At 40.5% G+C, this 17,418-nt stretch overlaps 1 protein-coding gene across 1 annotated transcript in view; it reads right to left on the reverse strand.

The window, feature by feature from the left end:
• The window catches only part of cemip2 (cell migration inducing hyaluronidase 2), a 51,358-nt gene that overhangs the window by 20,451 nt on the left and 13,489 nt on the right, over positions 1-17,418 (reverse strand). The window contains exons 5-11 of the mRNA XM_077600429.1: positions 15,271-15,440; positions 13,349-13,540; positions 11,285-11,454; positions 9,407-9,619; positions 7,211-7,416; positions 5,507-5,576; positions 4,268-4,396 (exon numbers count right to left, since the gene is read on the reverse strand). Of these exons, the coding sequence (XP_077456555.1) occupies positions 4,268-4,396; positions 5,507-5,576; positions 7,211-7,416; positions 9,407-9,619; positions 11,285-11,454; positions 13,349-13,540; positions 15,271-15,440 (1,150 nt within the window). The remainder of the gene's footprint in view (positions 1-4,267; positions 4,397-5,506; positions 5,577-7,210; positions 7,417-9,406; positions 9,620-11,284; positions 11,455-13,348; positions 13,541-15,270; positions 15,441-17,418) is intronic.

The following is a 17,418-nucleotide window of genomic DNA, read 5'->3' on the forward strand; positions in this document are numbered from 1 at the left end:
TACGACGGAAATTTCGATCGAATAATTCGCCCGTCATGCGATCAAAATTTCGTGATGCGACCAAGCCTTTTTTGCATATCTTTCGTGTATAACAATATCTACGAGCACTGAACGATTAATTCAGACGAGTTCCGACCAGGAAACGCACAACGCGCATGCACGGGCAAAAAGAGGGCTTTCTGGGTAATGAAGTATACTCGTGCACACAACACCGATAGGCAATGGCACTCTTTCTCAGAATGAAACTTCATTACCCACAATCAATACGTGGGTAAGGTGAGCTGTTGCATTTCCTGTTATTTTTATTATCTAATACGAGGAGTATTATATTACTTCTCGTTCGCTGCTCCTAAGAACATCAGCGGCACTGGCTCGCAATTCCCTCTTTGTAATATTTCTGGTCGCAACTCTCTCTCATAGGCGCCGTTCAAAGCGGCTGCATTCAGAGCCATTTCAACGAGGGAGTTGCGACCCGGTCTTTATGAGCAGCAGAGCGATCGCTAAAATGTACTACAAGACTATTTCTCGTTGGCAAGTGGTCGTGGGTTATCCTATTGTGAGGGCATTTGTGTGAATCATTTTCGGAATATTTTGAAGGGAATACGTAGTACAACAGCAAACAGCCCATCGATAGCGAACGTGAGGGTTGAGGCGTGGCAAACCGCCAACCCGGAAAACAAAGGTAACAAAAGATTACAACAAAATTAGAATTCAGTTTTGTGTAAAGTTACATTAAACGTATGTTTGAGTGTCTGTATATATTAATCCAAGTTAATTTAAATTTGTTTGTTCCGTTTACGAGTGCGTTGTCGTGGAAAAAAAACGAACCCCACCCCCCCAAACGTCTCTGTCTTCCGTCGGCGAAATCTTCCCAATTTTAGTTAGATTAAACACATTTTATTACTATTAAACCACTAGTTATGTGTTACTTTGTTAATAGATGGCGAATTAGAAGAAATAAAACATTTTTTCCAATCCAATATCCTGTTATTGGTTTTTTAAGTGGGTTGGAACTAATTAATTTGTTTCCCATTCATTTCAATGGGAAACGTCCGCTCGAGTTACGAGAATCTCGTCATACGATCTCAGTCCCGGAACGGATTAAGATCGTATGTCGAGGTACCACTGTATATGTTCATACATATATATACACATATATTTATACATACCGTATTTTCACGACTATAAGGCGCACATAAGTCTGACATTTTCTCCAAAATAGACAGGGCGCCTTATAATCCAGTGCACTTTATAGATGGACCAATACTAAAATGGTTATCACGATAAAATAAAATAAATCCGTCGATAGGACAACTATGGCAAGCAGCCTGCGACTCTATTTTCCCGTAGTACTGCGCAGTGACTGCTGGGATATGTAGTTTTTTTTGTCAATACACCCAATGCATTGTGGGTGCCGATCGGCATCAACACTAGCTACCGTAATTACTCGAATATAACACGCAGATTTTTGCTATATAATTAATTCCAATAGTTGGGGGTGCGTGTTATAATCAAGAACTAAAATAAATTACAAATTTTCGATCGAAAAAAGCATTGTCAAACTCACTTTGACGCACGGATTTTACGTCATCTCGTACAGCTGACGCACGGATTTTACGTCACCTCCTAAAGCCGACGCATGGATTTTACGTCATCTTGTAAAGCCAATCGGATGATGTGTTGTGGGAGGAAGAGGAAGTTGACGCATACCGGCTGTAGCCAATCCATTGTTTGTTTTCGTTTCCTGTATTTAAGTAGCGACGCGTCATCACACGTCGCCGGATCGTTCACTATCGTTGACTATCATTGACTGTTGTTAGCGGTTGCTAGCGGTCGCTAGCTGTCGTTATTCTGTTGCCTCTGTCCGTATGCGCGCCGCATGCGGCCACGTTTGTTTCCACGCCTTGGTTGATTCATTAAAGGACTCCGTATCACGCTGAATGCCTCGTCCTATCCTGCTTCCTGTATTTGGGTCTACCTACATCCACGGTCGCGTCGCACAACGCGGCGCGACCGTAACAGATGCCCCCGATCGCGCTGCGACGACCCAGCGACGCGGCGCGATCATAACAAGAGGACAGACAAAGAGAGAGAGGAACTCTTCATTTGAAGAATTCTAATGAATAAATTTGTTTGAACAAAACAATCGTGAAACGAAGAAAAAAAGGTAAGATTTCTGATTTTCGTCAGCGGGGAATTTTAGGTGCGCACTATATTCGAGTACTGCGTTTTTCCAGATATTTTTGGCCCAAAATTAACTGCGTGTTATTTTCGAGTGCGCGTTATATTCGGGTAATTACGGTAGCTACTATTTGCGAATGGACTGGCCTGGCGATCGGCATCAACACAGTTGCGAAGCATGGAAGACAGCCTTGGAATACTAGTTACGCTAGCTACTAGCTAGCTACCATTTGTGAACGGATTGAGGCCTGGCGATTGGCATCAACACAGTTGCAAACCATGGAAGACAGCCTTGGAATAGTTACACTAGCTAGCTACCATTTGGGAATGAATTGTGGCCGCCTGGACAAACGTATTAAACTCAGCGTTTTCGATGGACAAATGTTCAATTCGGACACAGATAATGAGGACTTTGATGGTTTTGTGGGTGATGATGACGTGAGTACATTGTAAAATGGCTAAATAAAGTACAACCGAACTCAGTCTTGCTTCCGTTGCCTTTTTAAAAACGTGTTTTTAGCGTGCGGGTGTAGCGTGCATTTGGTACATGTAGCACCAAATTAGTGTCTTCGCCGTTGTAGTATATTTATATTATTAGTGCAAAGTTATCACAGCCGTCAACCTCGGTGTATAGACAAAAGGACTATCTATCCCAGCAGTCACTGCGCACCGGAAATAGCGTCTGTGGCTGCTTTCATAGACAGCGCTATTACGGTTCGATAATCATCCATGAATAATATATATATATGGCATGCCTGGCTTCACGAAAAGTGGCAGGCAGCGCCGGGCCTCTTACGTTAAGATTTGTGAATGGATTGATAGAAATGACAGTGACTCTGAGAACGAAGAGAGGGGACCCGGCTTTTTGGAAGGCTCGTTTGGGCAATTGTTTAATTCGGACACAGAAAATGAGGACTTGAGGGATTTGTGGGTGATGACGTGAGTGAGTTGTAAAATGTCTAAATAAAGTACAACCGAACTCAGTTTTGCTTCCGTTGCCTTTTTAAAACATGTTTTTAGCGTGTGGGTGTAGCGTGCAAGAACTATATTTCTCAGCAGTCACTGCGCACCGGAACCCGGAAATAGGCTGCTTCCGGTAGCCAGCGCTATTGCGTTTCGATGTTCATCCATAAATAATATAAATATATATGCGTGTAATGAAACGGTGCGTGCTTTGTGTGTCTAAAATACAGAAATAGCACTCGTTACTGACTGTGGCTTAAAATACAATGCGCCGAATAGTCGTGAAAATACGGTATACATATAAATATATATACATATATATACACATACATATATACATATATATATGCACGCATATAAACATATATACTTTATATTAATGTAATTTATGTCATTAGCGAGGGCACTTAGCACCTCAGCTGAGGTTTCGATCCTAGCTCGATCCTCACTGTGTGGAGCTTGCAAGTTCTCCCTGTGTTTGCAAGGGATTTCTCCAGGTACTCTGGTATCTTGCCACATCCCAAAAGCATGCAGGGTAGTCTGGTTGAACAATCTAAATTGCTCATAGTTATGAGTGTGTGCATGTATGGTTGTCTGTCTCCTTGTGCTCTACGATTGGTTGGCCACTGATTCAGGGTGTCCCCCGCATGGTGCACGTAATTGGCTGTGGTAGGCTGCAGCACACCCCGTGGCTCTTGTGAGGATAAGCGGTACAGAAAATGATTGAATGTAATTAGAGATTCATTGACTATCAAAAGTTGTAAATCTATTTCAGTCCTTCTATATATACACTGCAAGGAGACAATGTACAGTACATACTATACACAGCAAAAGACTGTACATGGGCTTGCAGACATGGAGGATTCAAGTCATTAGCTGCCATTGACGGCAATAGACGTTTGAGCCATTTGGACTGGGAGCGGTGAATGAACGAACGGAAATGGATGGGACATTTATAACTGTCACTAGCCAACAAATATGATAATTAACCGCCAGCCATTAACACACGACCTACAATATATCAAATTTATGTACATCCAGTTTGAACATTTTGTTTTATGATATATGATAATGAATCTGGCCCATTTATTCATGTTCATTTTATTCATCTTTACAGCACTACCTTAAAGTTGGAGTGAACACGGTTGTTGTAGAAAATCCCGAGGGGGGTGAGTTCTGCTTTTGTCTCTGGTTCCAAGCCATGAGAGTCTCCTGTGGAGGCGCTGTGGAACACATACCATATGCCAGCATCCTGAAAGAAATAAAGAGGAAGAGACAGAAAATATATTTTTGAAGTTTGTATCTATCATGCTGCCGTTACAACCACAAAAATGACTGTTATGGGAAAACTGAATTGTGACAATTAAACTTCATTTTTTCATTTTTCTTGGGGAAAGGCAGCATTTTTAGATGAAGCAAACATAAAAGTAATTATATGAATTTAAAAATAAATAAAGGACCTTTTTAAAAGATGACTGCCAAGAAATGGCAGCATTTGGATGATAAATAGATGGATTTAAAAATAAATAACACAGCAGTATAAAATACATTTGTAAAAAAATGACTTTTTAAAATTAATACAGTTCATATTCATTCATTTATTTTCTGAACAGCTTATCTAAATAAGGGTCGCGGGGGGTGCTGGTGCCTATCCCAGCTAACTATGGGTACTTGGCGGGGGATACCCTGAATTGGTGGCCAGCCAATCGCAGGGCACAAGGAGACGGGCAACCATTCAAACTCCGCACAGGAAGGTCGGAACCCACCTGGATTGAACCTTCAATTTCAGAACTGCCTGGATTATTTTATAATTTCAAAATTAAAAAACAAATACATTTTGTAATACTGGAAGTATAAATTTCTATTGAAAAATAAAATGTGAAGCAAGGCAGAGTTTTAACATTATAACAATAAATTAATTTAAGCAAAGAAAACAGTAAAACATTTTTTTGAATAGTTGTAAGAGTCATTTAGTTAGACATGACTCCTGGCAAATTGGGAAACTAGGTACATTTTAAGTGAGATTATTCACAACAAAGGTCAATAACAGTATTTTGCAGCAGCCTTCTCGTCATTACATTTAGCAACATTTACTCACTCTGTTCATTTTTAGAGAAACTTTGCTTCATCCTAATCAAAATTTACTGGACATTTAAATAAAAAAATCCCCTGCATAGAGGAAAATGAAATATCCTCTCACATGTAGACTGCCCGATCCTCCATTTTATTAGCGGAAAGCTCTCAACTTTGGAATTACACCAAATCCAAATAAAGACTCTTAAGCCTTGTTTTATTGATAGCTCATTTTCTTCTCAGCACTACAAGGATCGTTTTCTTTATTGAGGCTTCTTGATGTCATTACCTGAGAACCACCAGCGGCGTTGCTGATAAGATTGTTGTTGGGGTTAGCGATCCAGAAGGTTGAAACCGCCCTGGAAAACAATCACAAGAGATGACCAGACTATGAAATCAGTGCACATTCTCAAACATTCCCAAATAATCTAGTGCTCCAACATAAACCTGGACAGGAACAGCTCTGCCAAAACACACAAGTCGTTGGTTCTCTCACAGTGGCCCTTCTCTGACTATGATAGGAAAACATCTAGACTAGAGAGGTGGATGTTATTTCACGGATAAAGCTGTGTCTCTCACATAGAACAGATCTATATGGTGTTTTTCAAAGTCTGCCCACACCATCATCTCTTCCCACAGCAGCCTCATTTATGCATAGCCACTATTAGGGTGAAGGTGAAAAAAAATTCCCATGCTGCCCTTTTTCAGACTAGCCATTTAAAAGCGCCATACATCTAGACTTTTGTAAGGGAGACCTTCATTTAAATGTGCTGCGCAGCCAGGACACCTACTGTATTTTCTCGCATATTGACCGCCTCCACGTATAAGCCGTGCCCTTAAAATTGCCTTAAAATCGTTAAATTTTACGATTTCTCTCGTATAAGACGCCCTCGATTCACAATTTTCACCTCCATATTCGTGGTTTTAATAGGGAGTACAAATGTGTTATTTTAAAGGGACAATCTTAAGAAAAATCATCGCACTTAGACGAATTAAAAAAGGAAGTCACGTGAGCAGTACAACCAGAAAGTGTGTGTTTGTAGCGGTCTAGTTTTCACCAAGTCTCTGGATGCAATAGCAGCATGAGATACACATTACACAGGTATCAAGGCTGATGTTTTAATGATTGACCGCAAGACCTCTGATCAGCCTTAACAATTATTGGGATGTGCTGACATGGTAAACACTACGAACACATGTATGAAGGCTACTCGCGTCTGGCCAGTCAAAGCACGTTTAACTACCGGTAAAAGGTAAGATGGCGGAGCCCTGAGTGAGCAACGGCAGTCACAAGTAAGTGAGTTTTTTCACGTGCTACCCACACATTTGCCGGGCCGTGTGGCGTTTTATACATTTCCTCTTTTAAAATTGCACGTTACATGGTATTTTTTTCCTGTCTTGTTTACAGAAAGTTTCTATTGGGGGCTCTTGTATTTTATTATTTTTAAGCAAATTCAAGTGGTTAGCGCATCGGCCTCAGTTCTGGGATCAAGGGTTCGATCCCAGATCGGTCATCACTGTGTGAAGTTTGCATGTTCTCCCCGGGCTTGCGTTGGTTTTCTCCGGGTACACCAGTTTCCTCACACATCCAAAAATCATGCAGGGTAGGCTGGTTGAACACTCTAAATTGCCCCTAGGTATGATTGCGAGCATGAATTCCCTGCGATTAGCTGGCCACCGATTCAAGGTGTCCCCCGCCAAGTGCCCGTAGTTACGTGAGAGTCTCCAGCACCTCCCCCCGCAACCCTTGTGAGGATACGTGGTCCAGAAAATGAATAGCTGAGTGAATAAATAATCATGCTAGATAGCTAACAAGTTTCGAAACAACTGTTTCACAGGGAGTAAGACTTCAAAGTTATAATCCACAAAAAGAACTCAACAACAAATACTTAAATGGTACCTTGACAAGCCTTCAGTCTCTAATAAACTACACTAGCCCGAGAGGAAAAACTCATAATTTTTGGCTGCACTGACTCTGAGTGAATTGGCTTACTTGCACTCTGTGCTGGGTGAAGGAGTGTAGCCCTTGTAGACTCTGTCCTTAATGCTGAGGCAGAGGGTCTCATTGCGGTCAGTGGGAAGCAGGGTACCGGGTCGCGTTAGCAGGCCCAGGTTGTGGTAGAACGTGTTACGCTGCTCGATGCCATCCTCCAAGAAGAAGCAGTGACCTAGTGTGTCGTAGCCCACAGTGTTCTTTATCTGCTCGAGAGACAAGACCAAATTCAAACTCCAAGCAGACACAAGAGAAGACTAAACAAGGTATTACCAGTTAATCTTTTCGTATAAATATTACAGATGCACACTGCACCTATTGTTTCAGTTGTTAACCCTCTATAGCAAGGGTGTCAGACTCGGGTTGGTTCGTGGGCCGCCTTAACGTCAACTCGATTTCATGTGGGCCGGACCATTTTAGATATAATATTGAGATTTTTTTATAAATGGATTAAAAGAACTGGATTAAAAGCCCAGAATATTCAGTTTTTTATAGATCTAAAACAATGTTTATTTTAGCTTTTTTATGTATTTCTAGATTTTACAAAATGATTTTTGAAATAAAAACAGAAAAAAATTATTTAAAAAAATACAATTATTGATTTAAGAGGGAAAATCAAGAAATTTACTATACAGCTATACTTTTCTTTTAATTTGATCCAAAAACAGAAAGTTGGCACTCATGATTTACTTTCCCAGGCCCCACAAAATGATGCGGCGGGCCAGATTTGGCTCCCGCGCCGCCACTTTGACACGTGCTCTATAGGGCAAGGGACTATTTTTGATCATTTGAACCCCCCTTTTTAAATAACTTATACAAATCTGGCATCCACCTACGTGGACATCACATCTTGTAAAAAAAAAAGAAATTAATAAACATTTTAAAATAAAGTTGGAGTTTTTTTATTATTTAAGCTGAAATGAATTAGATGGGTTGCAATGCAATCCCTAACATAAAAGTTGAATAATAAAGCAATTTTTCACAGTTAAGTCCAGCTGAAGCCAGGTGGCCAGAGGAAAATTCCACAGCTTTAAGCATCCTGTCTTTTCAGGAAGAAATTATCTACTATTACCTTGTTCAAGGTTTATATGAAGGCATTTTAGCACGTCACAAACTGTGTCTGGCTTCCTCTTTGCACAATAACAGTGATGGGAAAGCATCACAGATGCTGGTGTTGTTCCAAAAAAGGGTTTACTGATTAGTGCTGTGGGAAACTGGCTGGCAATTGCCAGTTGCAGAGTGTTGACAGGAAAACTTCAGGGATGAGATAGACGTGGGGATATTATTTACATTGATATTATATGATCTAAAACCATTTGTCCTTTCCATTTCCTTGATGTCATTCCAATAGCCCTAATGACAAAGGTCAAATGACATGATGAGCCATTGACGTCAAAGCAATGTCAGCCAAATTGTCAACAGGCAAACTTGAATACAAAATGCGCTTTTAATCCGAGAATTAGCTGTACAGTATCTACATATATAATAAAGGTTGCAGAAGAATATCAGAAAGCCCCAATTTTCAAATTAATCTTGTGTTTTTCCCCTATTTAAATGTTTTCCTAGTTTCATCCCTGTGTGGCTCCAAAAGTGGCTATTTGGTACTTGTTCAAAATGTAAAACTTTATCCACAAGTCAAAGCAGTAAGTCATCTAACATATATGTATTATATAGCAAAAAAACATTCAAGATAAAAGATTGCAATAAAATAACCACTCTTTCTCAAAGAAAGTGGTGGTTTATTTAGCAGGCAGATAGCCTCACCTTCAACTCAAACAAAGACGTTTCCATTCACTTTTTTTTAAAATAAAAATCTCCAGTGGGGGTAATTAATTTTGAGAAATCAAACTTCCACAAATTGCTCAAAAATTAACAGAACAAGACCTAAAATGTCAAGAAAGTGACCCCGAAATGCCCCCAAATTGTCCTAACAGCGACTCAAAAATCACAAAAAAATGACCTGTAGGGGCCCTTATATCAACAGGAAGTGACACTGACGTGGGCTGAAATACTTCTGTATTCACCAGCCTTTCATAAAAGACAAAAGTAATTTTACTTCCAATTCATTATATTTATTCGATCGATTTACTTTTGCGGGCCAGATGTGGGCACCATACCACAATTTTGACAACTCTGAAATAGAGCATTTATCTTGCTAAATTCCCCCTGATTTAGATTTAGCAAATAATTACTAACCAGCAAGCCATTAGTGGCATGGATGGTGAGACAGCGAGAGAATGAGTGGTGAATCGAGAGTCCGTCGACATAGGTGGGCTCCCGGTAGCCTCCCTTCTGGTCCACATCGCCACACTTGTGGAAGTGTATGGGGTAGCTACTCTTCTCCCGTTGTTGACCCATGTGCTTCAGCTCCACGTAAGACAGATGCACAGAGGAGAAGTTTCCAAATATCTGACAGAGAGGTTTGAGGAGGGGGTCGTTGAGATAATACATGTTATACAAAAGTAGAGAACAATGGCTTGCTTGTTATTCATTTTATAAAGACAGAAAAGCTCAAAAGGATAAACCACAAGTACGTAATAATGAAGCGCAAACAAAGTCTCTAGGGGGTCTTTGGTACGTGTCTGGACTGCGTAATCCCCAGGTTCTGTTGAGGTCTTTAAGCAAACTGGGACTCAATCCATGCACAGCCTTGTTTGTCGCACGTAAAGCAGAAATTTAACCCTTTCATTTACCGCGAAGAACATCCAATCCATAGAACGCGAAGGGCAGGGAATTATTTGATGATTCTAACATATTGTGGCATTCATCTATACACCAGACATGTTTCAAACTGAGTAAGGGAACAATCAGGACTTTACTCTTGATGTATCTTTCCATTCTGCAATTCTACGATATTTAACTCAATGGCTGTCATGTACAGTAAATAGCGATACTTCTCCCAGAAGCGCTGGCAGTGAGTGATCATGTTTCAAAACCACTGCCGGGGGTAGACGTCCAATTCATTTCGACTGGAAAGTCTGCCCTCCCATTTGAAATCTCATCTCATTTTCTGAACTGCTTTATCCTCATTGGGTCGTGGGGGGTGCTGGAGCCTATCCCAGCTGACAAGGGGCAATTTAGTGTCCAATCAGCCTACCATGCATGTTTTTGGAATGTGGGAGGAAACCGGAGTACCCAGAGGAAACACACGCAGGAGGACGTGCAAACTCCACACAGGTGGAGGTGACCTGGGTTTGAACCCAGGACCCCAGAGCTGTGAGGCCGACGCGCTAACCACTCGCTCCACCTGGCCGACGCGCCAACCACTCGCTCCACCGGGCCGACACTCCATTTGAAATGTATACAGAGCTGCCAACTACTCCGGAATTTCAGTTTACCCAGAAATGCAGCGCAAACTCCGGGACTCCGGACAACCTCCCTAAACTCCGGAAATCCCCCAAAATTGTCACTTAAATTTTTTTTAAGCAACCATTTCAGAAAAGTACCAAATTTCCAATTTAAATGCCTCGAAATTCACACCATCGCGACGGCTTCCGCCATCTTGATACAACTGCACGGTAAACCGAAATAATTTGGTAACAAGAGTGCATTGTGAATCATTTCCAAGATACAGGTTCTGATGAATGATTCGACTTGTGCGACTTCAGCGCAAATGGATTTTGCGTGAATCGCATTCACTCCGGATAAACTCCGCAAATGGGACAAGGGTACTCCTGAAATGGGGCCAAGGGCAGTTGGCAGCTCTGTGTATATAAAAATGGCAGCCAATAAATAAATACATCTTCTTACAGCCTACCTATTCAGTCTATTTATAGGAATTGAGTTGAATTTTAACCAATTCCAGGATCCTCCAAACGATGGAAATATCATGTTTTTGGGAACCTAAATGCATCAGGTGAAGTCATTAAGACTGTATATTTCCAGATGGAATGTGGAAAACGATAAGCTAAAACTCAGAGAATAAGGAGTAAAATGGCCATGGCAGAGAGTAGTATAGAAAGACAGTAGTTCTTTATGCAAAAATGCGAGCAGAAAAATAGAACATTCCCAGAGTTGAATTGAAGAATAAAATCAGGCACAAACCAAAATGGTCCACGCCATTGAGTTTCACACCTTAATGTGCCCTCCGTAGGTATCATGGCTGTAGAAGTGACAGAGGTTGTTTCCGTAACATGAGTTTTCCATTTCCCCGTAGATGAGAATGTTCCTTGAGAGTAGGGCCACCTCAGCACGCATGTCCACTCCATCTACAATCTCGCCAACATGGTTGTAAAGAGGCTTCCCTAAGCAGCACACACATGCAATCAGCATGAGAGGACTGGAGACAAAAAAACATTATTTTGATAATCAAGCAAATCGCCCAGCTTTGACTAATTGGGTGATGTATAAATGACGTTATTTTTTGTTAAATTATTCTGGATTTTAGCTGGAAATGTGTATTGGAAGCAAGAACTACTGAGAAAAATCTCATGACTATTATTTAACTAACTCTCTGTTTGCAAATATGCAAATGTTAATTTATTACAAAGAAATCCTCTTTCATAGGGACAAGAGAAATAAAATATTTACGGTTATTTTTCCATTATTTTAAATAAAGTAGATCAATAAAAAGTGATGTATTGTTTTTAATTTTTAAACAAAATAGAAATATATGTGGGGGCGGCCCGGCGGCTGAATGGTTAACATGTCAGCCTTTTGGGAGACCTGGGTACAAATCCAGGTCGGTCCACCTGTAAAGCTGATTCTTATTAAAAATTCCTTCATTTATTTTCTGAAACGGGCGGCCCGGTGGCGCGAGTGGTTCGCGCGTCGGCCTCACAGATCTGGGGTCCTGGCTTCAAATCCAGGTCACGTCCACCTGTGTGGAGTTTGCATGTTCTCCCCGGGCCTGCATGGGTTTTCTCCGGGTACTCCGGTTTTCTCCCACATTCCAAACACATGCATTGTAGGCAGATTGGACAATCTAAATTGCCCCTAGGTATGAGTGTCAGCATGAATGGCTGTTTGTCTCCTTGTGCCCTGTGATTGGCTGGCCACCAATTCAGGGTGGCCCCCGCCTCTGGCCCGAAGTCAGCTGGGATAGGCTCAGCACCCCCCACGACCCTAGTGAGGATAAAGTGGTTCAGAAAATGAGATGAGAAAATATAGATAAAAATATATAGGAATTTTATTCATGAGAGGCTCAACAAAGGTGTTGGGCAATTCTTAGGAGGCCAACTTTTCAACCTTACTATCAAATCTCAGAAAAATACTCAATACCATAATTGCTACTACATTTGAGAAAAAAAGTTAAAAGTTTATTTTTATTTTTATTTTTTTGCGCTTTCGGGGCCATTGACGATGACTGTCCAATGATGTGGCCCTTAGTCATTTCCTCTTGATGCAAATTGATTAGTCACTTGATTGCGGTAGGCCTAGCTGTCACTATTCTACACACCCTGTCCTTTCCTGTCCTCTGTCTTCCTGACACATTGGTTAGTTTGTCCATCCCTTCCTCATATTGTGACCCCTCAGAAAAGAAGAGGAAAACAAGAAATACCAGACTACTTTGTAACTATTATTAAATGAATATCTCACGGCAAACCTATGTAGTTAAAAAAACTGGGGTGTCTACTCCATTCAATGGCAACTCCTACTAACGCACACCAAAGTGTTTCCCATTGTTTCCCATGGGAACCAATCATGGTAAATCACCAGTGTCAGATAACGCATTGGGTACAAGTTCGGATGTTCCAACATATTAACCAAAGTTTCAGTATTCCAAACACACTACTGTAATTCAATTAAAAATTTACTGCCAACCAGAGAAATATGCTAAACCTCAGACGCACCTTAAACTTGACCCACTAAAATAATATACATCTGGTGAAGAAAACCAGTGAGACACCTAAAAAAAAGTGCTTACGGCCATAGGGTGCTGGTTGAAAAGATAACGCAAAGCACCTGCTTGGTTTTAACACTATCAGAGCAGCGCTTTATCACGTCTTTCTGCAGGAAGGGAGTGTTTTCTTTGGTGACAACAGATTCATGAAAAAAGGAAATGTGTTACACAGTAGAATGGGAAAAGTGTTAGAACATCAGGGTGTGAGCAAATAAGACAAAACCCAAACTATTTTAAAGAAATCTAAATTATATTCCTATTATTTCTAGACTTGGTGAAACAGCACATTGACTCACCCTGAATTCGGACCTGCTGACTAGTGCAATGCGGGCAGGGCAAAAGTGTAAACTCCTCTGCTTGATGCATGGAATAATCGGTGCTGGCAACGACAATTTGATTGCCAGGCTGCCAGGTTTGCTGCACCTCATCCTGCAGATTGAGCACCACTTGATCTACGGCATCCACCTGAAATCCTGAAATAGGGAAACCTGGGAGAGGGGAATAATCACATTTTAATTGCGAAATGGGATCACATTTTTCAAAGAAAAATCTCTAAGGTGAGCACTGTAGAATTGATTGGAACTATTAAAAACATTTAAAAATGTGGATATTTAAAGCTGCCATCGATAAATAGTTTGAAAGGTTATGTTTAACGATATATTTATTGATGTATTTATTTATTAACTTACTTATTACCTATCTATTTATGTCAAAAATGCCTTTCCTATTCCTGCATCCTCACCCTCTTGCTACTGTGACAATGAAATTTCCCGAATACGGGATGAATAAAGTTATAAAGTTATCCAATATTTATATTTTTATATATATATACCGTATTTCCTCGACTATATGGCGCACTGCCTTTGTCAGTGACGAGTGCTATTTTTGTATTTGACACACACACACACAAGACGCACCACATTTAAAGGCGCAGCCAGGCATGGCAAAACATACACCAGCTTAAACATACAGACACACGCTAAAAACACGTTTTTAAAAAGGCAACGGAAGCAAAACTGAGTTTGGTTGTACTTTATTTAGCCATTTTACAATGTACTCACATTTTTTGATCAATAATCACCCACAAATCCATCAAAGTCCTAATTTTCTGTGTCCGAATTGAACAATTGTCCAAATGATTTATCAAAAACGCCGGGTTCCCTCTCTTCGTTGTCGGAGTCACTCACATTGCCATGTGACTACACAGAAATGATGCCGGCTTTGGCAAAAGCTCGAACAACAGTGCAAGCAGACACGTTAGTCCAAGCGGCCACAATCAATTTGAAAATAGTGGCGTAACTAGCCCGGCGCTGCCTCCTACTCTGCCATCCGGTCTCTTAACATACACCTCACGTAGCCAATCTCTCATTTTCTCCTCGTCCATCCAGCCATTTTGGTTTGCCTTCACAATGACGCCGGCTGGAAACTTTTCTTTTGGCAACGTCTTTCGCTTAAAAATCACTATAGGTGGTAGGTTCTGTCCATTAACATGGCAACCAAGAACGACAGTAAAAGCGTCTTCTTAAACACACCCCCTCCGCATGCCTGACTCCACCCACGTCCGCCTTTTCTCTATATAAGAAGCGTGTCGGCCGGAAGTGCTCTCAGTGAGGCTTTGGAGCGAGCTCGGTGCATACACACGGCGCTCTGCATTATAAGGCGCCCTGTCTATTTTGGAGAAAATTTAAGACTTTTTAGTGCGCCTTATAGTCGTGAAAATACGGTATATAGTAATATGAGAACAAAATTACATTTAGGGTGTTTGTGATATATTGTAATATTAAAAATGATGTTTTTCACCAGATGATTTGGATTGAGTTATTTTTTTTTTAAAAAAAACACCCATTAATAGCAAAAACATAACACTTAACAATTTCAAAGCCTAGAATACTACTAAACTCATTTACAGGTACAAATGTTACTTAACTCTTATTGCCACCCCAGGTAAATGGACATTATAATTAACATAGGATATGCTGTGGTAGTTTGTCTCAAAGCAATTAACATTGATATTTAACTAGTTCACTGCCAGCCTAAGTATATATCTACTGTACAGTAGCATTATCATTTCCATTGTATGTGCTGTGGTAACTAGTAAAATTAAATTAAACACATCAATTAACGACAACAGACATCCAATTCATTTTAACTGGCAGGGGCTGGCAGCAACTGCAAATTGTATCATCATAGAGCTTTTCCACCATCAGGCATTCCTCACCATTCTTCCACTCGCTGTAAGCTGTGACAGAGAAGTGCACACCATTGACGGTGGTGAAGTTCCCTCTTGCCAGGGCTCTACCTCCAGTGTCATGATTCTCGTGCTCCCTAACATCCTCCGAGCATGACACATTACCTCCTCTCACCACCGAGACCAAAGCCCAGGCCTGCCTGCAGAGACAATGGAGCAGGAGAAATAATTATTTACATTTGTAATGTTTTGAGTGATTTTGGAATTCAAGGTGTCCTACCTTTATGATAGGAAATTAGAAAATAAATCTCGAGTCATTGAGGACCATAAAAAGAGCGACAAAAATCAGCGACCCCAACGTTTTTGTCCGAGGAAACACAATCAATGTAGTCCAAGAATTTAAATACCTAGGAATCACTCTTGGCTCTCACCTAGCCTTCAAACGACAGATGTAAAAAAAAAACAAGCTAAATAAAATTAAATAAAATTTGTCCAATTTTAGGTTCATTAGAAATAATATAATATATAATAATATATTTTGACACAATGATCATATCACACATGACTTACTGCCTAACAAGTTGGTCATCAGCCTGTAAAACAACACTAAAACCAATTTAAACCATTTATAAGCAAACTTTGAAAGTACTGGACAGAAATTTAAAAACCCAACACCACTGTCAGATATTAAAGAAACACAAACGCCTGAACTGGAACAATAGTACTATTAAATATGCAGATGGCACCTTAATCTACAAAATCTTTCAACACAAAGCCCCTCCTCCACTGCAACATTTTGTACAAAAAAATTCCAACACATCAACAAGGGCTGGCTCTAGAGGTGACTGTGTATTTCCCTTCAAAAAGAGTGCTTTCAGCCAAAGCACCTTATCTGTCCACGCCGCACATACCTGGAACTTCATACCAATTAACAGACATAAACTCCCGTCTCTGAAACTCTTCGCCAATCATCTTAAGCCTGGCTGTTAGACGAACAAAATTGTGATCACGACGCTGTCTAAAATTTTACTACGCGTGTGTGTGTGTGTGTGTATGTGTGTGTGTGTGTGTGTGTGTATGTGTGTGTGTGTGTGTGTGTGTATGTGTGTGTGTGTGTGTGTGTGTGTATGTGTGTGTGTGTGTGTGTGTGTGTATGTGTGTGTGTGTGTGTGTGTCTAGTGCAGACCTGGGCAATTAATTCCACTAAGGGCCGCGCAGGGTGCAGGTTTTCGTTCCAACCCATGAGAGGAAACCTTTCCACCAACCTAGTATCTTAGAAGTGCAATCAGTGGATTGTAGTCAGGTGCTTCTTGTTTCAGCAGAAATCTAATTAGTTAAACTGTCTGGATCGGTTGGAACAAAAACCTGCACCCACAGCAGCCCTCGAGGACCGGATTGCCCAGGTCTGGTCTCGTGTATGTCATCATCATTTATCTTGTACCTACACAAGGTACTAAAGATGGAAATTAGCCCTTGGCTACAATCTTACATATTTACATATATATGTTCATTAACATAAATATAAATATGTTCATTAATATGTGCTGTCCCTTATCAAATAAATCAAACTCAAATTAATCTCAAACTCCATTCCTCATGAAAATGCTTCAAAATTAATAAGAAGTGACTGAGTGCCAGAACTAACCCTTTCAGCTCAGTTCTGTGAGCCTAATAAGCTAAATCACTGGAGATTTTATTTTCTTAATCATTTTTAAATGGGTGGCCATTGATTGATGTTCCTGACCAGGAGCCAAAATCAAAATTATGTAATTATAATTAATTATATTAAAGTTGAGTTTGTTTTTTTAAATTCCCCCAAAATAGTCACTTTATAAAGAGTTAAGAAAGTGGGCATGTTAGAGGAAAAATCACTTAAAATATACAAAGATGAAATCATCCAAGTGGAGAAGCCCAAAGGGTGCAGCTGCAAAAAGGCTAGAGCCTCTGATTAAGGCGTGTAATCCAGTCCTTAGTTTAAAATGTCATCATTACTTTTAAAATTTCCGGTATCCAAACAATCTATTAAAATTTGGTGTCTGGCGGACATAATATATCAGACAAGGAGATGAACATGCTTTAACAGGACCACCCAGCAGGGGTGGACTATCCCAGAACTATTTTAGTCATATTTTGATTCCATCCGTTTTCATTCATTCTTCATATCGCTTATCCTCACAA

The sequence above is a fragment of the Stigmatopora argus genome, chromosome 5 (genome assembly GCF_051989625.1).
Source record: "Stigmatopora argus isolate UIUO_Sarg chromosome 5, RoL_Sarg_1.0, whole genome shotgun sequence".
Lineage (NCBI taxonomy): Eukaryota > Metazoa > Chordata > Actinopteri > Syngnathiformes > Syngnathidae > Stigmatopora > Stigmatopora argus.